Here is a 23,670-nt window from a genome sequence, read left to right on the forward strand (position 1 = left end):
GTGATGGAGGGTGAAGAGATGCAGCATGAGCAAGGGCCTGCATTGTTCATGGTGCTTGGCATCAGCCAGAATCTTGAGGTGGAGTTCCTTCCAGACTTTTTGTAGTGGGAAATGAAAAACCCACCCAAATCTCCCAATTTTACAAATGCAGAAAGAACCCTACACTCCCATAATTTCTAAATGGAGAAATTCAATTTGAAAAAGAACTTAAGAAAGGATATGAATGCATCTGTCCCTTTACTACTGTAATTTGGCAGAAAACAACTGTCCTGTAACTCCTTTCAACTCAGCAGCACTACGTGTCTAAATAAACCCCACACAGTTATGGTGTGGGGGTTATTGTTGTTGTTTGGTTTGGATTTTTTTTAATTTGATCCCTGATACAACCCTTTCTTTCACTCACCTTTGAGGCTTGGTGTCAGGTCTGCTCCTGGGCCCTTTCTGTATTGCCCGGGTTCCTTGCTTGCTGTCTTTTTCCTGCCTGCTCCATCTTGCATTCCAGGCAGTTCTGCCGAGCTGAACAGAAAGGGAAAGTAGTCTTCCCCTCTGTCTTCCTCCCCAGGAAGACCCAGACCGCGGGAGACTCAGAATAAGGTAAACATTACATTCCATTCTTCTCTCTGCCTTTAACTGGTGCAGCTCTTGTAACATAACACCCCACAGTGACACAGTAAACTGAATGAGGTGAAGCACTTCTGCTGCTTGTCTTGTATGCTCTGGGTCAGAAGAATTCCATAGTGTGGAGTTGGTGCATATACACCACTGTATGGATTAGGCTGAGAGGACTCCCCAGGAAGAGTGTGGCAGTGCTTGTTTTTTAAAGTGCTGCAGGTAAGTAGCATAACTTAGGATGGAGCAGTGCCCTAGAAGCGTAGCAGCATCTGCACTTTTTGTTTTTAAACACTGCAGGTGAGCAGCATGGTAAGTTCCTCGGATGGTGTGAGATACTGTGTCTGCTTCTCACTCTCATGCTAGAGAAGGAGCCTCTTGCATCTTCTGAGCAAATATCCTTGAGTGCTGTTGTAAGGTGAGAAGTGCCTGAGGACATGCAGGGTAATCTGCCTGAGGTCAGTGAGGAGGGCTCTGTGTTCCAAAGGTCTCTCAGTTACTTAGGGAAAAGAAAAGAATTGCTCAGACAATCTGAGAGTTTAATTTTTGGCTTGAGATATGATATGGTTAATATGGAAATTTAGGACAAGTGATTTAATTTCTTCGTACTTTCTTTTGTATCAGGTGAAATCCCAGACGGAGATGAGGAAGACTCCGGTATCTGAAGCCAGGAAAACACCTGTAACTCAGACTCCAAGCCAGGCCAGCAGTTCCCAGTTCATCCCTATTCATCACCCAGGAGCCTTCCCTCCCCTTCCTAGCCGGCCAGGTAATTTGCATCATTCTTTTGAAGTGTCATTGATTGTTGACTGAAGAAAATCCTGTAATAGTGGTTAGTACAGCCTGTGGAAGGTAGGGGCTCTGTTAATGACCATGAAATTTCCCTGTTGAACATCTTATCAAGTAGTAAAAAGGGGCATAGCAGAACTGCAACAAGATAAATAAGGTTCCTTATGCTTTGGAATCAAGGTTTGTCATGAAATCTGCCACCTGCCTTCTGGTTTAGTGGGTGTGAGATCAAGGAACTTCACACTAGGCTCTTCCTGTAGTTAGTCTGAACATGACAAAGCTTTCTGCTAGCACTGCTTCTGAAGCATTCCCTGTGCTTCAGACTCCATTGCAAAAGATCAATCACACTGCTTGCTTTAAAACTCACTTTCTTTTGTAGTGGTGCTCATGTTTGAAGCTGTAATTTGTGTGGTCTTACTTGTTGCTGTTGCTGCGTTGTGTGTCCCATTTTGCTATGGAGTCTGCCTGTCACACCTTGCTATCCATGTTTGCTCAGGGAATAACTGGAAGTTGTGTCGTCCCTGCACGTGTTACATGGAGCTCCTCGATATAAGATAGATGGGCATCTTCCCTGTCCCAAAGTCAGCATAAAATCTGACCTGTGAGACACAGAATTAAAGCTTGCCCTCCAAACTGGCTTTTCAGTGTAAATTACAGGGAAGGAATCGATCTTACAGATATGAGGATTTGTTTGGTTACCATCTGTCTCTGTCTAAATTGATCCAGAGACTGGTGATCCTCTGAGAGGAGGCAGTTCACACTTATTGTATTGATTGCTTCTGTGTGCTCCTGCAGAAGTTTAGTCCCTGAAAATGTGTTTAAGGGGAGGAAACTTTGGGCGTAAAGCATCAAAACCCCAAGAATGATGAAGGGAAAAGGTAGTGCGGGTGAGAAAAAACAGGGAGACTGAAGGACAGGGAACACAGGGATGTGGAAACATATGACCCTCAGATACTGCTATCAGTTCCTGGAATATTGCAAGAAAGCTCCAAAACAAATCTGGAATTCCTGTGTGATCACAGTCATGCACATGCCAAGGTGAGGAACAGCATTGTAGTGCATGTGTGCAGACTGGTGCCTCCTTTCCTAAATAAACAGCATAGGAAGAGAAACCCCCACTAAAAGTTTGCTGGAGGGAGTTGTATGCTCTGTCAAATTGTGATTAAAGGTACATTTTTTTTATCTTTTTCAGGATTTCCTCCTCCAACCTATGTTGTCCCCCCTCCTGTGGCTTTCTCCATGAGCACGGGGTATACCTTCCCAGGTGGTGTTTCTGTCCCAGGAACCTTCCTCCAGCCCACAGCTCACTCGCCTGCAGGAAACCAGGTGCAAGGTGGGAAACAGTCCCACATTCCTTACAGCCAGCAACGGCCCTCTGGACCAGGGCCAATGACCCAGGGACCTCAGCAAACACCACCTCCTTCCCAGCAACCCCTCTCATCTTTACCAGCTCAGGCAACAGCAGCACAGTCCGCAAGCCAGTTACAGGTGCAAGCTCTGGCCCAGCAGCAGCAGCAGTCCCCCACGAAAGCAGTGCAGGGCCTGGGGAAGAGCCCACCACACCACTCTGGATTCCAGCAGGTAAACTTGGCCTGTGCTAGATGCTGGGCTTTATTTAAAAATAAGTGGCAATGTTCAAAACTTGTCTTCCTGGATTACCTTTCAAAATTGTCATTAAAGAATTTTTTTGATTGTGGACTTCTGGGCAAATTTGAAAATGAGCTGAAGTTTATTTGGTGTGAACATATGATGCTGTAACTGAAAGGAAGGTATGTACTGGAATGGAATGTCTTTCTGTCATCTGTTTGCTGTGTATTTCTGATACAGACAAGGTATGGAGGGGGTATGTCTGTCTCAGGCCTTTCTGGTTTTCTTGTGTGAGTGATGAAGGCTGAGTGTGAACCTCCACCTGCACTCTCCTTTGGCTAACTGGTTGCAGTGTCAGTTCCCTTACAGCTCTTAGTTCCTTTGCTCACCTTGTGCTGGAGAAAATCTCCCTTCTGGCAAATCTGGACCCAATGGTGAGACCCTGCTTGTGTTCTGGGCAGCAAAATGCTGGCTCAGTACTTTACTGAAGGTTTAGTTTGTAGGCTTTTGGGTTAAAAGGTACTGGATAGAGTAAGGATTATACTTGGCTGTTGGTGTAAAGCTTGACTAGAGAGCATTAGATGCCTATGGAAATTGCTTTTGATGAATAGCACAGACATTCCACAAACATTCTGATTTGCTATCATGCATGAGCCAGGCTCACAGCTTGGATGGAGTTAAGCATTCAGGGTTGTTCCTCCCTGCTGGTGAAATCCTGTGTCTCTGCCTCAGTATCCACAGACAGACTCGTCGAAGCAGCTCTGGAACCCCCCTCAAGTCCAAGGCTCCCTGGGGAAGATCATGTCTGTAAAGCAGCCCTATTACCTGCAGGCCCAGGACCCTCTCAAACTCTTTGAACAGTCATTACAGCCTCCTGTGATGCAACAGCAACCTCTGGAGAAAAAAATGAAGCCTTTCCCAATGGAGCCATATAACCAGAACCCCTCAGAAGTCAAGGTGCCAGAATATTACTGGGACTCTTCCTATGGCATGACGGACAACAGGGTGATGAGCCAGCAGTCGGGCATGGACCGCAGGGGGAAGCGGCAGGGAGTGTTTCGCTCCGAGCAGGATGCTGTCTCCAGGATGACCTTTGAGGTAAGAGCTGTGCTGCAAGTGGGGAAAAGTAAGGCTCTGGAATTCCTGGCAGCTCTTGGCATTTCCCTGTTTCAGGAATGCCCCGTGGTCCCAAGTAGGTCAGTGTAAACTTAATTAGAAGGGACCTGAGCGTCAGTACCTGGAGTTCCAGCACAAAGTAATGAATTCCCCATTTTAGTAGGCTGTGTGTAGTGTCAGTCTCTTGAAGATTTGGTTTCAAGTAAATGTAAGTCTTGTTCAGTATGGATGTGACATCCATCTCTGTGTTGTGTCTGCCAGGTTGAGAAACATGGTAGCTGATAGTTTTGGGGAAGATGCTTGTCTGCAACTGGTGAAAACCATAAAAGCCACCCACATAATTGCAGTTGAATTATTGCACTTTAGGTGAACTCCTAACACTGCGATAGTGAATTGAATGGCTGAGGCTGCAATAGGTTGAGCAATCAAGGATGGTAGCAGTGGTCTTGTCTTGCAATTTTTTAGTTTGTTTGTTCTAGAAAATCCCACCACACCGAGGGAGCTAAATGGCTTCCTTAGCTCCCAGTTGCAGTAAATGGAATAATGTGATCATGATTCATGTTGGTGTTAAACCCACCAATCTCTGTTATTTATTAACAGTCCAGGAGTCATCTGTGAATGCTTTTGGTGATGTTTATAAGGAAGCTTAAACAGAGGCCTTTTAAACCTTTGGTTGCGTGTGCCTCTGTAAATGCACTCAGGACATTGAGAAGGTCAGCTGGTATCACTTGGCTTTTCCTTCCAAGAGAAAAGCCAGACAATGTACAGGAGTACGATGTACAGACAATGCACAGTACTACCCTGATGTCAGGTAGTGGTTTTTAGATGGAGACAGGGTCAAAGCCTGGTCTTCTTTCCTAAAAGGGAAACCTTGCCAAGGTGCCAGCACGTTGTGCTGCAGAGAGAAGCTATGCCTGTGATGCTTGTGCTTTAAGCATCCCTCTTTGCAAAAGTAAAGATGTCCAGTCTGACCAGCACTGAGCAGATTTACTGGCCCGGGGGCTGGTGAGCTGTGTGTTGGCATAGTAGCTGTCACCAGTGGAAATGAGTCTCATGGGATTTAAACTCCACAAGCAGTGAAAAGGAGATGATGCAAACATGATTCTACTTGAAACCTAAGTTACTCCCAGGTCAGCTGTAGAAGAATGATGAAAAGGTTTTGTTTGCTGTCCTTGCACGTGGCAGCAGGTTCAGTGTGTGGCATGGATGCAAGGGGAAGCACTGGCTCTGCTGATTAAAGCTTCCTGCTGTCACTTGGGTGCGTGGTCCTCTCCCCGTGCACATTTGGCCACGTGGTTGTTTCTGCTCAGAGTTCTCAGTGTGTGCCTCAGCACTGTTCTCACCTCGCCCTCTGCATGCTGCTTTCTGCCTTCCTCTTGCTGTTCTCTCTCCTGCTCTGGCTGTTCTCTCTGCCTTCTGTTGTCTCACTGTGCTCATTTCTGTCACTAGGACCCCAAGAGCTCCCCTCTGCTTCCTCCGGACCTGTTAAAGAGTCTGGCTGCCTTGGAGGAGGAGGAAGAGCTGATTTTCTCTAATCCTCCTGATCTTTACCCAGCTCTGCTGGGGCCTCTCGCCTCTCTTCCTGGACGAAGCCTCTTTGTATGTATTTGCTGCTTCTCACTCTTAACTGGCATCTCTTTCTTCTGTGAAATTATAAGAAATGTGAAATTCCTTTCTCTCCCCCATACCTCCTGTCCACTTTCCTGCCACACCTTTGAGCTAGTTTTCACAGGGGTGAAAACTACAGCTTTTGGGCTGAATCCAGGCCTGCTAATCTGTTCAGAAATCAGAGTAATTGTGGGGTTTTTGTAAGTACAGTCCCCAGGAGAGGTGTTGATGCATCATGGTATGTCATTTAATGCACTTGCTCTTCTGCAGTTGTATAGGTTTAGTAATAAAGAGTGGGGACACTGATAGAGCTGTGGAGAGTCATCAGAACCAGGGTGTAGTGACAGGACAAGAGGGAAGGGCTTCAAACAGAGGATAGGTTTAGATGAGATACTAGGAAGAAATTTTTCCCTGTGAAGTTGGGGAGAAGCTGTGGCTGCCCCATCCCCGGAAGTGTCCAAGGCCAGGTTGGGTGGGGTTTGGAGCAACCAAGGATAGTGGAAAGTGTCCCTGGGCAGTGGAGTGGAATGAGATGAGTTTTAAGGTCCCTTCCAACCTAAGCCATTCTGCAATTCTGTGATGTGATTTGTGATTATAATCTGCATGTAAAAATTCCATAGAGGCACGGGGATGCTGCTCCTATTCAATGCACAAGAATTCTTAAGGAAGAAGGATGGCTTTGGAAGAAAATAGCAATTAACTGAATAAATACACAATAACTCTTATAGAAATACAGTCATTTTTGACAGAGGGGTTTTTTTCCTCCTTTTTTTTTTGTACTAAAACCTTCCTAGTTCACTAGCTGGGAGGTCTCAGAGCTGTTGAATTTTTAAATTGCCTCTGAGAGTGCAGCATGCCTTTCTACTATGGCTACAAGCATGTTCATTAAATCATGCTCATTCAGATTAGTAGCTGTAAAAAAGAATTCTTTGTGACCACTCAAAATTTCTGATTAAATCTCTTCCTCAGTTATTTTACCTGCCATCCCAAGGAGTTGCAAAAGATACTAATTTCTGTCTCATTAGATAACTTTGCTAAGAAACTAATAGCTGCTGCTTTAGCAGCTTCCCTTGAAGCTCCTACTGTTGCGTCTGCTGCCAAATGAAAGGAAATCCGCTGTGAAGCCGTGTGGATATGCAGAGTGGGAATTTTGTCTGGCTTTTAAAATGTGCTTTCAAAGTAATGAGCTGTCACTTTGAAAATCTAACAAGCTAGGAGCTGCTTGCCAAGAAAATGAGGCTGTTTGTCTTAAGTTTACATGATGAAAGCAAAAATATTCCAGGTACTGTGGCTGTGTTAAAGACAGAAAGATGCTAGTTCGGGTTTTTGTGGTTTGAATAATAAATTTTAAAACATCTGACATGCTTAGCTGGTGAGAATGCAAGAGGAGGTTATTTGTAACAAGACTACAGCTTTTATTTTGGTTCGCACACATTTTTACTTAGGGTTTTACTAATGCTATGGCTTGGTGATGCACATCCTAGATTTGGTGGTGTTCATTGTCTACCAGGCAAGCTTGATAATTTTTCTTTGGTTTCTCTCAGTGATAACTTAGTATTGGAGTATGAATCCCAATATAACCAGTTAGATTGTGCCTGGGTCAGTATGACCCTCGCTGCTGAGCCAAAGGCGGCTTCTGTGGTGCTTTACCCCAGAGATACCTTGGCTGCTGGAGATTGCAGCGGGGCACTGGTGCAAGTCCAGGCTTGTCAGGAACTCCGTTTACCTCAGGAGAGAGAGCTTCTGGCGATGGTGAAGAGAAGAAAGAGAGGATTCTGCTGGAGGGTTATATCCAGATGTTTATTCCATGGTTACAGAGGTCTGAAGCGGGGCAACTCCTCCAATAGAATCAGGCCACATGGTCTGGTAAACCTTTTAAGCTCCGGGACAGGGGAAGGGGAGGGGACAGGTGAGCTACCAACCAGGTGAAAGGGGCAGGGTCTCAAGGGAGGATGACACTTAGACAGGCCAATGACCTCTGGGCATAGGGGCATCTTTTGAATTTGACTAACCACACCACGCCTTGCTGGAATCTTAAGCCTGATTGACAGGACTCACTCAGCCAGGGGGCGAGGGGGCAGGGAGAGAGGTATAGGCACACCTGGGAAGGGACCCGGAAGTTTAAAACAGGACATTGCAACACACCGCAACAACTTAGCTATTTTTTCTCTGAATAGGCTCATTTCAGAGACCCTGTTTTTCACTCCTTAATCATAGTAAAACCCAAACAGAAAGACAAGAAATATTATGCTGGAAATCACAACTGTGTGAGACAGAGGTGGCATACATGCTGCATAAAAGGTCATGGCCCGTAGTATCTTTACATGGAAGTAAAATCCATGGAGAGTTTTGGAGCCTTACTTTTTAACATTTGGGTTGGATATTTTTTTCCTTCCTGTCTACAAGTAATTTATAATGGAAATGAGAGAGTGCTAAATGAAGTTGGACTACTACACCTAATTTAAAAAGCACTTAACTGCTCTTGCTGTCTAAGAGTATCTCTACAACAGAGATGCTCTCAGAACTGAAAAGATACTCTGTCAGTAGCCACATACAAGAGTCTAATCTTGTTTGAAGGAGTCCTTGTGTCACTGGGAAGGGTCCTGTCTCACTTGTACAAGGTTTTCTCACTTGTGCAAGGTTTTACACAACCATAAGGTGTTTTTGGCAGGAGCCTCCCCATTAGATGTATCACAGTATTAGACTTTGCATTTGAAACCTGTTCTGGGTCTGAGACTCTCAGCTGTAATGTTTGTTGATTTGTAGATTATTAATTACAGGTAATAGGAAAACTGCTGATATTTTGCACTTGTTAGCTTGCCTCCCCTGTCCTCCAAGGTGCTGGAGATAAAATGCAAGGCAAGTTGTAAAAGTGACCAAAACCACTTTGGCAGTTTCTGATTACGCACTTTGTTCCTGGTCCCTACGCTGAGCACTAACTGTGCTTTTCCCCTTTTTGCTTTCTGAAGAAGTCCCTGCTGGAAAAACCATCAGAATTGATGTCTCAGTCATCATCTTTCCTGTCCCTCAGCGGCTTTTCTCTAAATCAGGTGAGTGTGAACCAGAGTCCAACACCTTTTGCTGTTTCAGCTTGTGATTAAGCCAGTGGAAAACCTGAAAGAAATCCACACTGATGTGTAATTCCACTCTGCATCAACCCTAATCTTTGCCTTTATCAGTTTTCTTCCCAAATTCATCTTAGCTATATCTCTGTAGATCTTATTACTGAGTTCAGGGGCCCTTCCTCTTAGTGAAGCCATGAAATTGACTGAAAAGTGGATCTCAGGGTGCTGTGGTGTGTAGGTTTTTGTGTCCAGAGCAATTGATTACCTATTCTCTCCCAGAGAATTGAGCATTGTCTTGATAGAACTTTTCTGAGTACTGGGAATCAAGATTTTGTGAAGACTTTGCAGTTCAGCCAGGAGAAATCTGTCTTGATTCAGAATGTGGTGTAGTTAAATTAAATGGTCAAAGAAGATGGGGCTTGGAAGTGAAAAAGGAATTAGGAACTATTTTGAACTAGAATTGTTTCCTTTGTACAGTCTCAGTGTTTGAAATAAAAGTCTAACACACAAGCTCTTATATTGTTTGGTTTTTTTCAGGAAAGATATTCAAACAACAGCATGTTCAATGAGGTATATGGAAAAAACATCAATACCAGCACAAAAACAGAAGTCACCCCTTCAGTTGCCCATCAGGAGACTTCACTCTATTCTCTCTTTGAAGGGACTCCGTGGTCTCCATCCCTTCCAGCCAGCTCAGGTAATCCTGGTACAGCATTTCTTGTGTCTAGTGATTTAAGAGGATTTGAGTTAATTCTAAACCAACTGCAAGTTATATGTAACTGGAATTAAAAAAAAAAAAAAAAAACCAAAAAAAAAAAAACCACCCCAAACTTGCTTGGCAAGATCTCTGAAGGTTTCTGTTTTACTTTATATATCTGCAGAAATACGAGGGGATTTTGTAATTAATACAGTGTAAGAACTTGGATTTTAATTTAAGTAGTTGAGCAGGATAAATGTTGTAGGAGGTGATAAATCCTGAAATCTCTTTAACTTGGTTTCCTGACAGCCATTTGGGAGTAGTGCTTTAACTCAGACATCCATATACTTTGTGTTGCATTTTTTTGGAAAAAGCAGGAGGAGCTGGATTTCATAATGCAAATATTTGAAGAAGAAACTGTATAAGGGAAGAGTGGAGGAAAATACAACAGCAGTGGGGTTTGTTGCATTGGTTTTTTACTGTTAAGCAGCCCATAAAGCAGACCAACTTCTTTGTTAGTAATTATCTTAAAGGCATAAACCATAACTATTACATCTGGATTTTAATGTTGGAAGAGTCTGAGAGAGGAGTTAGTTGAATCTAAGAAAAGAGTGGATTTTAAATAACACCTGCACTGGACGAGATGTTTGGTGGGACTTGTGCACCCAGCCAGGAGAAGCTGTTGTGGGTGAAATGGAGGGAGTTGCAAAGTGCTTTTATTCTAGCAGGGTTTTTGGCTCACATGGCTTCAACTCCCTCTCCCTTCACCTCTTCATTTGTTCTGTTCTGCCTGTGGACAGCCTGCTTCATGCTCCCTCTCCTCTTTTGCTCACTAATGAGTTCTGGTCTCAATTGTTTTAAGACTCGTATAAGTGCAAAAAATTCTCAGACCTGGGAGTTGGAGTTGTAAACTTGCAAACTCCTCAAGGTCTAATCTAATTTTTCAATCTAATTTCAATTCAATTTCAATTTTTCAATTTGTCAAGCTTGGAGATAGTTATTCTTTTAGTTTGACACAAGTTCTTCAAGAGACAGGGGGGAAACTGCCTTTGCCTAACCAGCCCTCATGAGGTGTCCTGGGTTTTGTTTTTCTTGCAAGCATTAAACACAGTCGTTCTGTTCTTGTAAATTTTTCACTCAGAATTTAGGAATTTGCATTACATTCATGTAATGGAGGGAATAAAAACTGACCTTCAGCATTGTAGCAAACTGGGTGATGGCAGAATTTGCAGCAGCACTAAGAAATTCAAAACTGGGAGGCTCCTGCTGTCTCTGCTGACCTTTTTTCCTCTTCCCTTGTAATCCCTAGATCATTCAACACCAGCCAGCCAGTCTCCTCACTCCTCCAACCCCAGCAGCTTGCCAAGCTCCCCTCCAACCCATAACCACAATTCTGTTCCTTTCTCCAACTTTGGACCCATTGGGACTCCGGACAACAGAGACCGGAGAGTTGCAGACCGCTGGAAAACAGATAAGCCAGGCAAGTGCTGGGTTCCAGTTAGCATGGAGCTGTCAGACACCATCATCTGATGATGCTTGTTTTGCACTGGTTTTGCCATCTCACTGTGAACTTGTCTTTCCGCCATTTTAGCAATGGGAGGGTTTGGTCTGGACTATCTCCCAACAACATCGTCCTCTTCAGAGAGCAGCTGGCACCAGTCCAGTGCTCCCAGTGGTACCTGGGCAGTGCAAGGCCCTCCTGCCATGGAGGACTCCTCTGCTGTGCTTATGGAGAGCCTGAAGGTGGGTTTGGCTGGGGCTGTGCTCAGGGATGGGTCTGCAGGCTGGATGATCAAGTGATGGCCATTAGCCTGTTGGAAGTGTCAGAGTTCAGTGCCAGAAGCCCAGAGATTTTCCTGCAGATTCACTTACATGAGGCACTGTGGGAGGTGTCACTAATGCAGGAAGATGTCACAAATTTACAGTTCTTGCTGGTTTTGAGATTTTGTGGAACAAGCCCAGGCTGGCAGAACTGGAAGAAATTCTAACATTAGCTTTGACTAGTCTAAAATTAGTAATAGTTAATGTGGGATGAGTTTTTATGGTAATGAGAGTTCTGGAGGAGGATAAAGTTCTTCCAGGGAGTCTCTTTTTAGAAGGTTGTCTTTGAAGCCTGGTTAACTTTCGTGATAAGCCAGGTATGAGTGATAAGGAGGGAGTGTATACAACATGGTGTCTGCTTTCCCACCTGGCTGTGTGATGCAAGGAGGTGCTATTGTTGGCTGTTTGTTTTTAGTCCATCTGGTCCAGTTCCATGATGCACCCCGGCCCCTCGGCCCTGGAGCAGCTGTTGATGCAGCAGAAGCAGAAGCAGCAGCGCGGACAAGGTGCCATGAACCCGCCGCATTGAGACAGAGGAAACACCCTCACAACGACGGCTCCATAAACCATGGCATGTTGGGTCTGTGGGACTGGCACACACAGTCCTGTGCAGGTGGCAGCCCTCTCTTCTGTTCCTTGCTGTCAGGAGGGCGTAAGTGCTCCACCAACCCACTGAGTGTGCACAAAACGTCTGCAGTGCAAGCAAATAACATCAGGAACTCTCCCATCCCCCGGGCCCTTCGGAGGGAGAGAGGAACTGCTGTTTGGCTCACTCAGTAACCCAATATCACCGCCTCTCACCTTCTCCATTGTGCATGTCCCCAGCCACATGGGAAGTAAAAGCTGAGAGCAAAGGGCAGATGGGAGAAGCCAATGAGAACTTCTCAATCCTTTTCCTCTCTTTGGGGAGATACAATAGGAATCCATTAATGATTGCTTCGCTGACTGAGAATGTAGTTGAAATTACTCCTAAACATCTTTATTACTATCTCAGTAGTAAGATCACACTGAATTCTGTACACAGACGTGCTTCATAGTCAGTGTGTAGCAATGAAAGCCCCAGTTGCTGCTCCAGTCACAGTGGGTGGTGATGAGGTGGGGCTCTGCATCCCGGCCTAGTAAAGGAGTTTCATGAAAGAGAGTCTGGCACTTGGCACTGCTTCACCCGGAGGCTTTGGGTGGGTTAGAGACTCCAGCATGAAATGTCCTTCTCTCAGTAGGTGTTTGAGCTATAAGGGGTGACATGGGGCCTCACAGCACTCTGCTGAAAAGCAAGTTAACTGCTATGGGGTTTTAAATTAATGTGTGATTCCTGTACATTTTACTGTAGCATAGTGGCTAGCCCCACAAAGGGCAGGCTAGTCTGTGCATTCACAGCCTGACTCATTTTAATAGGTAGGTAGAAAGCTTTCAATGGGTTTTTTTTTGTTTTGTTTTGTTTCGGTTTGGTTTTGTTTTTTTCTCTTTCCATCCTCCCATCTTCGCTGAACGCTCGTAGTTTCATTACCATGGCAGAAAATAATCAGGGGTCCAGCAGGGCTGGGTGAATCCGACAGCCAGCCCAGACAGCATGGGGCATCCGCACGCCCGGTGAGGCACAGGTCAGCTCTGCAGAAACCTGTCCCAGCTGCAGCCCCAGGCTTTCAGTGCCAGAAACAAATCCAAGGCACCCATGGACACACGGAAACAGCACAGTGCTGTTCATAGATGAAAAGGTGCAGAAGGGAAAAGGAAAAAAACCATTTTATTTGCTATTTATTAGGGGGAAGGAAGACTGGAAGTTTTGTTAAAGAAAAGGACAGCGTTTTTGTTAGATTTCCCAGGGAAGTTACAGAAACAGACTCAATGTCCATTTGCTGTTTTTAGCAGTAGGGGTTTGTGTGATGATTCAGGATCTCTGGGCTAGAATTCAGCTGCAGAACAAAGCACATGCAGGAGCCGAAGTGACGCTGGAGTCTGGGCAGCCCCAGAGAATACAAAAAGGGAAGGCGGAGGAGACCCAATACCCTCGGGGGTGCGAGAAGCTCCCTTCGAGCTCCACCTGAGCAACATCGCTGTTCTGTGTTGCATTTCAAAGCTGTATTTCCTTTAACAAGTCCAAAAAGTGAAGTTCCCACCCGGTGGTAACCCAGCCCACCCTGTGTGTCCCCTCCAGCCCTCCCGCTGTGTGTCCAAGCTGTGTGCCCAGGCAGCTGCGGCATCCCCGTGTTGCACCGTCACTGACTCTTGCACCCCAGACCAGGAGCACCACCTCACTCCCGGCCGGGCAGGTCCAGCTGCACCCTTCCACTTGTGCATGAGCACCCGGCCTCGGGAATGCATCTGTGCCCCCTGCCCTCCAGCACCTGCAGGAGCAAGGCAAGGGGCCCCCAACAGAGAAACTGGTTTGTGTTGTAAGCTTTTTTTGTGTTTTCTGTCTGTCTGTGCAAGAACTGCAGCTGCCGAAATCAGCTTTGCCTTTAATTAAACCATGTTCTCTCCATCCAGGTCTGTGTGTAGCATTTATTTCCTGTGTGACTTGGCTTCAGGCCTTTAAAAATGCATTACTTTTCTGTAGAAGCCAGAAGAATGTTTGAAGTTGATTTTTTTTTTTTTAATTTGAAACAGACCTAAATGAATCACAGTGGCTTGGGCTTGGTACAGATAATTTGGTTGTGGTTTTGTGCTGCCTGTGTAGTGTGTTTTACATACTGAACTAAATATGTAGGATGGGAGCAGCTTGCAAAGCTCCTCCCTAGTTGCAGACTCATCCCTGGTACAGTGTGTGTAGTATGCAGAGGGAGGGCACAGATCCTTCTTCCAATGACTTGCCTGCAGACCCGAGTGTTCACTGTTTCCATGCTTCCAGGTATATGACAGGAAACTCCAGAGATGTTCTGGTTTTGAAATTACAGGTGTTTATTGTCTCCAGAATAAGTTCCTTTAAAAAGAAATGTGATATTTAGGTTAATGGGGCAGTAGGGTTTTCTGGACTTGTGTGATAGCCCCTTTAGCGCCTTTGGAGTAAAGCTCTGGGATTCCAGGCTCTGTCTTTCAAAGTTACTGTATCTTCTGACTGATCAGGAGAAACTTTGATGTACGGCTCCCAGTGCTGAAGAAAATGTGTCTGCTTTTATTGGTGGGATTTTAAAAGTCCCTGTGAATTTGAATTGTGAGTTGGGGCAGGGTGAGGCTGTGTGGTGTCTTCTAAGTTCTTGGGGTTGGCACTGATGTCTTAAGGAAGCAATTGCTTTCCTGGTCCGTAGCTTCCTGAACTTGCTTCCCCTTTGGGATCTCCTGGCAGGGCTGTAAATGCAGGTTGCACCACCTTCTTGTGGGTGTTCCCAGCTTCTGGCAGGTCTGTATAAAAGCTTTTTTAAGGATGGGGGAACATGGCAAGTCTCTTTCCAAGCACAGGATTTAGGAACGAATGTATCCGTAACAGGAATTAGCAACTTCTTAACAAGTTCCTTTTTAAGAGAACAACACAAAAGGTAAGAGAAAATATAAAGCTTTTAATACAAGTAGCAATAACATTTAAAGTTCATTTTCAGATGCAGGGATTAACATGCAGACTACATAATGGCAACAGTTGAATTCTTAATTTCTCTCCACAACTTCAAGCTTTTCTGAGATCACTTCTCTGGGTGTTCAGTGTTGGGCTGTTGAACAAACGCCGATGGGAAGATGCCAGTCCTCCCCTTGCACTTGCCTTCAAACCAGTCTTCATTCACTGGAAGGGAAAATTGACACAGTTCTTATGACCCTAGAAATGTACAGGAGCATAATGTGCTGCAGACAGACCTGAGATCACTATTTTATGATGTTTTTGCTGATAAAACTTGGAGCTGTGCAGACCCAGCAGGGAGTGGAATGTGGAGGGAAGGGAGTAAAGTAGTAAGGTAAGAAGGAATATCACATGGGGGTGGGAAATGGGATCAAAATAGAGACCAGGGGGCTTGAAAAATGCCTTGAGTTGAAACAAAGTGGTGGAGAATGAGGAAATTATCTGATACTTGGTCTGTCCTCTTCAGGATACATCTGAAGTGTTTTGTCAGCTATTTCTCATGTTCACATAAAAAACCCTAAAACAACCCCCCCAGAACCCCTTACCCTGGACTGAGTAAAGCCAGGGAGGTCTGCAGTTTTGCTGTGAGGGAACCAAATGAGGCAAGAACCAGCTTTGTACTGGGAAATATTTAGCTCAGCAATGAAGGAGAATGTAGGATTTTGGGGTGGAGGGGGTCATCAGTATTGCATGGTGCAGAATCTAACCTGTAAAAGGTTAGATGGGGGACTGATTGTGTACTGCTGCCAAAGCCTGCCAGCCACCAGAAATCAGTGACATAACTACAGATAGCTAAATATAAGAGGTTTTTGCCTTTAAAACTTATTCCTGATGTCTTGATTTCACTCAGAGGCTCAAATGAGATGGGGAGTGTGCCCTGTGTATCGAATTCTTCATTGATCTTCCTGAGATTTAGTCTGCATTTAAGCCTCAATTCCCATAGAAACACTAAGGGCTAATATTGAGTGACTTACGAAAGATTGTACTCTTAACAAGAAAAGTAGATGAAAAAAGGTTCCAGGTGGAAGGAATGGGAGTGAGAGCCTGCTGCCATTGTGGGGATGGAAGCTAAAATGAGATATCTCCTTGAAAGAATCCACGTGATCAATAAGCTTAATTACAGTCCCAGTGTAGCTCCTGTCTTAGATGTTTGGGAGGGCTGTGGTGGGAACGGGAGTGATGAAAATCTGTTGGAAGAAGTGTGTATAACAGGTATGTGTGGATGGGAACCCCAGTGCAGAGCTGGAGGGGCTCTGCTGCTGCCACACCACCCTCCCTCTCACCGGAGCTGGGGGTCCCTCCCCTCTCCTGTCCCAGGAGGAGCACAATTACCTTTGGATAAAACAAGGATCGTGTCTCCTGCCTGAAACTCCAGGTCTTCAGGTTGGGTGGCTTCATAACTGTACTGAGCTACAACGTGCTTGGGTCCCGTCTCCCCAGGCGTTGCCTCCTGCAGTGACTCCTCTGCTTTGCTGTCTGGTACAAACCCCTTTCCCTGGGCAAGAAACAAGCTGGTGAGGAAACAACCTCTTGGTTTTCTTTCTCTGTAGTAAGAGGCACGAGCTCTGCTTCTCCTCTCTCTTTGCTCCTCTGCCTTTCATGAGGTTGCTGACTTCTGTTGAAAGCCACAAACCCATTCTTGTGGCAAGGAGAAGAAAGGCAGGAGGGAAGAGAAGGTGGCTGCCCCCTGTGGCTGTCACTGACCTCTGTGCCATTGCACCAGACTGTCAGGCAGTTGTCCTTGCTTTGGCTCCAGGCTGCCTCCACGTTCTCTGCACTCAGAGTCACCAGCTCCTGGCCCTCCACAGGCTTGTACCTGGTGCAGGGGATGCAGGTGAGGAGTGCTGGAGCCCAGCCCTGGCTCACTGGGGCTGGCAGTGCCTCACCTCAGCTCCGTGTGCTCGGGCTGCAGCTCCAGCTTCCTGCAAACCAGCTCCAGGAGCTCCCTGTAGGAGTGGCCTCGATCGACTCTCAGGGCCACTGTGAATTTGTAGTGCACCTTGAGGACAGTTGGTTCAGCCTCCTGCAGGCAGGAAATGGGATGTCACCCTGTGTGGCTTGGCAAGCACAGGGCTGTGGAAACTGGTTGCCTGAGTTAGATTGTGCCTCCCCAGCCATGCTTGGTTGGCAGACCCATGCTTGTCTCAGGAGAGAGCTCAGTAATAGATTAGGGACTCGGCACCAAATTGTGGCTTTGGGGTGATCAAATTACAGCTGTGCCCAACCTCCAAGCCCCTCTTTTTTTTTTTTTTAGTTGGAATTGCTGTATTTTCCCATCTCTTCCCAGTGACTTTCTGATGTGCTGACCATACCCAGCAGCATGTGCATTCCGGTCAAGCTCTCTCCTATTTCTTCCTTCTTAAGTGCCTTAGGTTGACTAAGATGAGAGTCATCCAGTGGCCCCCTGACCTGGGGCCAGGATGAGAACTCTCAAAAAGCATCCCTAAGTCTCCTGGTAAAAGCAGGTTTGTACGAGAGCAGGACCTCGGGGTCTGCACTCACAGGACGTTACCTTTGCTGTGTCTCTTGGCTGCGCCACGGTAGCAGGAACGCGGTCTGGGGAGGAGGAGAAAGGTGGCTCAGGAGGGATGGGATAAATGTTGTATAAACACACAGCCAGACCTCCTGCAGCCCATCATGATCTCCAGCAACACCAGCCAGCCCTGGAGCCAGCAGCGATCCCTTGAATGGATACGGCATCTGCCACAGATGTTCTGTAAGATCTAGATACAACCACTGAGCAGAGGTTTTGGCTCTGTGCCTCCCCTCTTGCAGAGAAGTATGAGGGGTGGGATTCTTTCATGGATGGATCCAAAAAATATCAACACAGAGCTGCTGGCTTTATTGTCTTTGCTCCTCTGATCTCCCTAGGTCCATCCTGAAAACCTTCAATAGGGCTGTAAAGCTAAACTCAGGCCTCCAGGCAAGGTGACTTAATATATATTTGTGGAAGGCTCTTCATGAGGATCTGATTTACATTTTGGCAGTGCTTTGGCACAACTGTGCTCATTCCAGGAAGAGCCCAAGTTACACTGTTGAACATGGTCCCACTGATAGACCTGAGATGGCTTTTGGTGCCATAAAGATGATCATTGGGGTTTTTGTGTGTGTGAGGTGTTTGTCCTTAATTCCATGAACCACAGCCGCCTTCTGTGTCAGCTCTGCTCATGGACTCTCTACAAGGCCGTTCTGTTGGGGACAGGAGCTTGGGATGTGGAACACTGGGTACCACCAGCCAGCATTCCCCCTCACACAGCTCCTTTAAGCCTAGCTCAGCTCAAGCAGCACTGAAACTATCTTGGATGCCCTGCTTGAAGGAGAAGCCTATAAGGAATCCTTTACTCCAAGCTGGTCCTTGCCCCATTCCTGTCTCCAGGCCCTTTTCCTCATTACTCCCTGTGCTCATTAAAGCACAGAGGGACTTGCTTTCCTCAGGGACTCCACAGACACTGTTTTACTCCATTCTCAGCACTGCAGTTGTTATCTCTGCCTCCTGTTGTAATGTCTCCCATTCCTTGACTGCAAAGGGGCCAGGAATGAGATGGAGATGAGCCCTACGCTACTCCCAAAGGGTGAGGATGTGCCATCTCAGCCTGCTGAGGGTGAGGATGTCACCCTGTGCCCCTATGCCCTCAGCTGCCCTCACTGACCTGGCGCCAGCCGCCGCGGCCTCTCCGGCACACTGCGGGTGGGTGACTCGGGGATCTCGGCTTCCACAGGGGCTTCCTCCTGGGCCATAGGAAAAGACAGTGCTGTCAGTGCCACCCTCACTGAGGGGCTGGGGTGCTGCTGCCTTGTGCAGCTCCCCTCCAACCTGCTTTTCCCCAAGTCTGTTTGGGGTATTGAACAGGGGAGGGGTCACTTAGCTAGATCCATTATCTCCCCAGCATTGCCCACCACCGCTAGGATGCCACCAGCACAGATTTTGCAGGTCTCTGAGCTCATGATAAGGTGACCATGGGCCAGAAGAACCAATGCCATGATCATGAGGAGGAGGGAGTCACATATATGGGTCCCACTGGGAGGCAGGTGTTGGGTGAATATTTCAAGATCTGCCCTCCCCAGGACACCATTTCCTCCTGGGCGACCTCACCTGGATATGCAGCTTATTGTGGAGCTCCACAGGCTCGAGGAAGTTGCAGGGGACAATCCCTTTCTGCAGGGGGAGGAGAGATGAGTAGTGATTGCTTGCAAGAAGGCAGCCCACTGCTGGAGGACACAACTGGATGTGTCCTCACCCTCCCCTGCATCCAGGAGGGTTCCTGAGGCTTGAAGTTTAGTTTAGCAGAATCTCAGCCATAATCTGCTGTCTGCTCCTCCTAGCCAGCACACTCCTGGTATACCTTTCCATTGAACATCACTGTAGCCCAATTGTCCTTCTCTTTCTTCAGGACAAAGACAATGTTTCCTGGCAGGACCTGCAGCTCCTCCTCGGTCTCGGGAATGAACTCGTACATGACACGGTGTGGCTGCCCTGTGAGGGCCCTGGGGGTGGGAGCAGTGCACAGCTCAGGATGTTGGTGATACTGTGTGAGTGCAGGATGGGGTTGTGCCTAGCTGCATGGGTTATCCATCTTTCATTCAACTTACCTGAGGATTTCTGGGGTCTTGGGCCTGGGTGGAGGACCAGAGGCCTGCCAACAGGAAGACAAGAAGGAAAATACCAGTAAGTCAGAGGATTTTGTTTGCTTTGAAGAAATGTCCTGCAGGCTTTTACCATGCCCTCACCCCAACACTGTTCCTTCCTCCACATGCAAGTGCCTTAAGTGCCATGAGGAGTATCACTGGCTTTGTTCCTTCTAAGGAACAGTTTCCACACTCTTCAACATACAGTTGGCTTTCAGAGGCATGATCCTCTTTTCACTCCTGATTTTAGTTTCAGTTCACAGAGGATTGAAATTGTCAATGCTGTCTGCATTGAGAAGGTTGTCATTTATCTTGTGACTGTGCTTTGTTTCCCCATATTCACACAAAAACCTCCTGGAAAGCTCTTGCCACATTTGGGAATGGGAAGATGCCATTACATCATCTGGAAAATGGCATGGGAAATGCTAAGGAGTTGTGGAAAGGCAGGAGGGTGCAAAGTGAGGATAAAACTGCTATTGTTAGGCAGAGGATCCCTAATGATTCCTTTGGGGAGGGTCAGAGACAGCTCCCTGCAGAGAGCCATCACCCCACCCACTGCTTCCCCATGCAGGGAACCAGCCTAACCTCAGCCCCAGCTGTGGGGGGGTTTGGGATGAGCTTCCTGATGGTGGAGGGAGCAGTGGATCCATGGAAGCAGTGCCTGCCTCCTCCCCACGGTGGTGGCACAGAGTTCAGGGTGGCAAAGGTGCTCTCCAGAGTGGGTGACAGCCCCCATGTCACTCTGCCCTGAGCAAGCTGTTCATGCTGTTCACTGACAGATCTTACCTGTGGCTGCAGGGGAGCAAATCCTGAAAAATCATCCTTGTCCACCACAGAGGCCACCACCTAGAGCCAGAGACAAAGAGTGACTTGGTGCCCCTAGACCCCTCTCAGACCTCTGATGTCCACCCTCCTCCTCTGCTGCTGACCAAGCCAGCTGCTCAGGGTGCTTTAAGCTCTGGAGAGGCTATGATTTTAGGCTAAGCACCTTGGACTGAGTGCCTCAGGTACCAAAGCTTCCCTCTCAGCTGGGGTAAGTCTTCTGCTCTTAGCCTGGCTGTTTCTGTGGTTTGAGGTGTTAAAACCTTAAAGTTTCCCATTCTGTTTTAATCACAAATGTTGAAGGGAGCCAGTATCCAGCTCAAGCCCATACCTCCTACAGGTGACCTTAAATGTAATTTAGAAAGTTGAAACATGTTTTTGTGCATGTTTCTGGCACTAAAGGAGCTGCCTGGCTCTCAGCTGTCTGATTCCCCAGTGCCTGGTTCCTTTTTTGGACAAGTGCTGCCTCCCAGGGCCTGAATCCAGAGGTGGTATCCCAGTGAGTGGATTTTGCACACTCACAGAAGAAAAGCTTGCTTCCTTATCTGAGCTGAAAAGCCCTTTTCAAACAGAGAGGTGGAAGAGCTGAAGGTTGGTTGTGGGTGTCAGATGTTAAACAGCTCCTTTCCCCCACCCCTGAAAATGCCTTGGCTTGAGCTAAAGCTCCAGTGGAGCGCCATTGCAGCTCATTGCTGACTATCCCTCATGTCTCACTAAGGAGACAAACTAGGAATAGATCATGCTCAGCAGGAACATGCTTTTAGCTCTGGTATTCTTGCAGTCTCCCTGTTTCCCATGAGATCCCTGTGTGCCATCCCTCTCTCCATGTCTGGGGGATCCCCGAGGCAGAGACCAGCTCCCTGTCTCTGGCTGCCTCCCAGGCAGCAGACAGCAGCCCAGAGGGATGATGAGAAGGCAGTCAACAGCTCTTCTCAGCCCACAGGCTTGGCCTGAATAAATAGTACAGATCTTTCTTACCATTGCTTTTCCCAGGTAGTCCTTCTTCTCCAGCTGAGCCACTTGCTTCTCATTTGGCCTGAACAGCTTCCCTGCAGGAATGGCCACCAGCTCACAGAGCTTCTGCTTCTGTGGCACAGACAAGTCATGGAGACTTTGGAGGTGAGAGCAGGGAGTGATGAATGTCCCTTCTGCCCTGGGCTTGGGGGCTGCTCCAGACCCCCACCATGACAGCCCAATCCCAGCCCAGGTGTGGTTCATGGAATCCCATCTTCCCATCCCTGCCTCCCCAGTGACCCAAAGCTCATCCCACAGACTTGTGTCCCACTGCAATAACCATTCCCATGGCATTTTAATCCTGCTAAAAGCTGGATGTGCTGTCAATGGGATTTCCCTCCCTCTCCCTGTGGGACCTGCTCCTCCATACCAGGATGGCTTCCATTGCCCTGTCTATCTTGTTGTGCTGGGGCTCACTCTTCATGCTCATGGCCAGGGTCAGGTGCTCCTCAGCCTTCTCCCAGTTCTCTGTTGTGGCATACACCAGTGCAATGTTGTAGAGAATCTGCTGGAGGGATGGAAGCAAGGGAAAGAGCTCTTGGAGCAGCCAGAGCTGCCAGGAAAGGAAAGGACAGTGGGGCAGTGGCACTGCACCCGCTTGCTTGGTTTTTGCAAGGTACAAAAGAGGCTGGCTGTGTCCTCTTTAGATTTCTCATGCTGGAGAAGGCTGGAGAGCAGAGTTTTGGGGTCCAGCTGGTGGCCAGGTGTGTCTCACCTCGCAGGCAAAGAGCCGGTAGTGCAGCCCCAGGATCTTGTAATCGATGAGTTGGTTCCCTCGCAGCTGGGCCAGCGCCTCTTTGAAATCCTCCATGGCCTTTCCATGGCTGGGGAGCACAGGATGAAGGTGTCACCAGCTCGTGGTGGCAACCTGCCTGCCTCTAAGCCTGTACTCAGACTTGGTGAGTTCTCTCTATCCTTGCAGTGTTTCAGACACCCCAGGGAAGGAGAGAGGTTTTGAGGCTCATGTTAATCCCAGGACTGCAGTGCTGAAGAGTAGGAGCCTGTTTAACCTCAGAGGCTTTCAGTCTGGGCTCTGGGGCACCAACCTGGGATGGCACCTGCCTAGGGCCATCCTCAAATGAAGGCTGGCATCTCTGTAAGTGGCAAGAATGAAACTTGAAACCCTTCCACTCACTTCTGGCTCCGGTAAGACACGGTCCCCCGCTGGAAGTAAGCCACAGCCAGGTGCTTGTCACAGCCGATGCTCCGGGTAAACGCCTGCAGAGGTAGGAGTGGGGCAAAGGGGGGGGGGGGTAAAAAGGGGACACCTTAAAAAAGCTGAGAGTGTAGAGCGGTTTTACCTATACTGGTTTAGCTGAGCTGCCCAAGCTGGGCTCTGTGGGCTGTGTCTCCCTGCAGCACTGGGCAGTGGGTGGGGGGGAGCCTGGACCAGGCTCCTGGGGTTTTTGAGCTGGAGCCATGCCAGCATGGTCACCTCCTGGAGAGAGGGAGAGTGAGCAGTGAGCCTGTACCACTGCTGCTGCCTCACCTCTGATTCACTGGCAGAACAGGTTCGGCAGCCTAGGGCTGTCCCCTTCCTCACAGCTTTAAAAGGCCCCCAATCCATCCCTTAGAGAGTGATGCTATTAATTCCTTCCAGCCCCACCATGCCCTGGGCAAGTCCCAGAGGGGAGGATGAGCGGCCCTAGGGGCTGTACCTTACCTCCTCCGCCTCGGCCAGCTTCCCCAGGACAAGCTGGATGCAGCCGATGTTGAAGCAGATTTTGGCAGGGGGGTTCTGGACGGCCGAGAAGGCGTCCAGGGCAGCGCTCCACTCCTTCCTGTCCGCAGCGCACACCCCTTCTTGCCACAGCCGGATCGTCTCCACCAGGGACATGGCGTGGTGGCAGAGGGATCCCCGTGTCGTCTCACCCTGTCGCTGTCCTTCCTTGTGGCGCAGCTCGGCCTCTCTGGCTCCCTTCTGCCTGCACTTCTGCCTTGCCCGGCAGTGTCACTAACCCGGCAGGAAGTGGCCCCGCTCGCATCAGCCCCGGCGTGGGGAAGTGGGGCCGAGGCTGCGTGTGACACAGCGGTGGCCATGGGCTGCATCCCTGCTCCTCTCGGGCAGCCGCTCCTCGCCTGCTCGGGTTTTGATCTTCCCATTTTTACATTAGGAGCCATGGATTTTGTCAGCTGGGTAGTTCATCAGGTCAAATTTCAGGCTGCAAAATCCCAGGATGAGCGCTGGGCTGCGGCCGCGGGCGCCTCGGTGCCCTGCAAAGCGCAGCCTCATCATTGCCAAGCGGCTCTTGCCGACAATTCCTGGCAGGCACAGCCCTGGGGCTCCCCTGTCTGCCAGAGTGAGGAGGTGAAGTAGAGCCCAAGGCACCGCCTGGGAAATCCTTGGTCCTTCCCGACCCCACCGTGTT

At 48.0% G+C, this 23,670-nt stretch overlaps 2 protein-coding genes across 6 annotated transcripts in view; one reads left to right on the forward strand and one right to left on the reverse strand.

Moving 5' to 3' along the window:
- The window catches only part of SMG7 (SMG7 nonsense mediated mRNA decay factor), a 51,542-nt gene extending 37,768 nt beyond the window's left edge, over nt 1-13,774 (forward strand). For 2 of the 4 annotated variants that reach the window (XM_005487051.4, XM_026793457.2), the window contains exons 15-23: nt 1,234-1,378; nt 2,591-2,979; nt 3,718-4,083; nt 5,551-5,700; nt 8,679-8,759; nt 9,312-9,471; nt 10,781-10,951; nt 11,063-11,214; nt 11,708-13,774. In XM_005487051.4, coding sequence (XP_005487108.1) covers nt 1,234-1,378; nt 2,591-2,979; nt 3,718-4,083; nt 5,551-5,700; nt 8,679-8,759; nt 9,312-9,471; nt 10,781-10,951; nt 11,063-11,214; nt 11,708-11,821 — 1,728 coding nt within the window. In that variant the 3' untranslated portion in view covers nt 11,822-13,774. The remainder of the gene's footprint in view (nt 1-1,233; nt 1,379-2,590; nt 2,980-3,717; nt 4,084-5,550; nt 5,701-8,678; nt 8,760-9,311; nt 9,472-10,780; nt 10,952-11,062; nt 11,215-11,707) is intronic. The other 2 variants (XM_005487054.4, XM_005487055.4) reach the window with 2 other exon arrangements.
- A 440-nt stretch (nt 13,775-14,214) lies between these two features.
- Nucleotides 14,215-23,501, reverse strand: NCF2 (neutrophil cytosolic factor 2). 2 transcript variants are annotated; one of them, XM_026793459.2, is made up of 15 exons: nt 22,965-23,501; nt 22,437-22,519; nt 22,017-22,125; nt 21,672-21,809; nt 21,266-21,373; nt 20,252-20,311; nt 19,430-19,473; nt 19,183-19,324; nt 18,933-18,995; nt 18,490-18,568; nt 17,352-17,395; nt 16,726-16,862; nt 16,544-16,655; nt 16,172-16,334; nt 14,215-15,004 (listed from the first exon to the last, which is right to left on the reverse strand). In XM_026793459.2, the coding sequence occupies exons 1-15, from the start codon at nt 23,136-23,138 to the stop codon at nt 14,907-14,909; spliced, it is 1,554 nt and encodes a 517-aa protein (XP_026649260.1). In that variant the 5' UTR covers nt 23,139-23,501; the 3' UTR covers nt 14,215-14,906. The 2 variants fall into 2 exon arrangements, with proteins under 2 accessions (XP_026649260.1, XP_014122526.1); XM_014267051.3 differs by having other exon boundaries at nt 14,216-15,004; nt 21,672-21,806; nt 22,965-23,281.
- Nucleotides 23,502-23,670: the final 169 nt, after the last annotated feature.

Source organism: Zonotrichia albicollis, chromosome 8 (genome assembly GCF_047830755.1).
Source record: "Zonotrichia albicollis isolate bZonAlb1 chromosome 8, bZonAlb1.hap1, whole genome shotgun sequence".
NCBI lineage: Eukaryota > Metazoa > Chordata > Aves > Passeriformes > Passerellidae > Zonotrichia > Zonotrichia albicollis.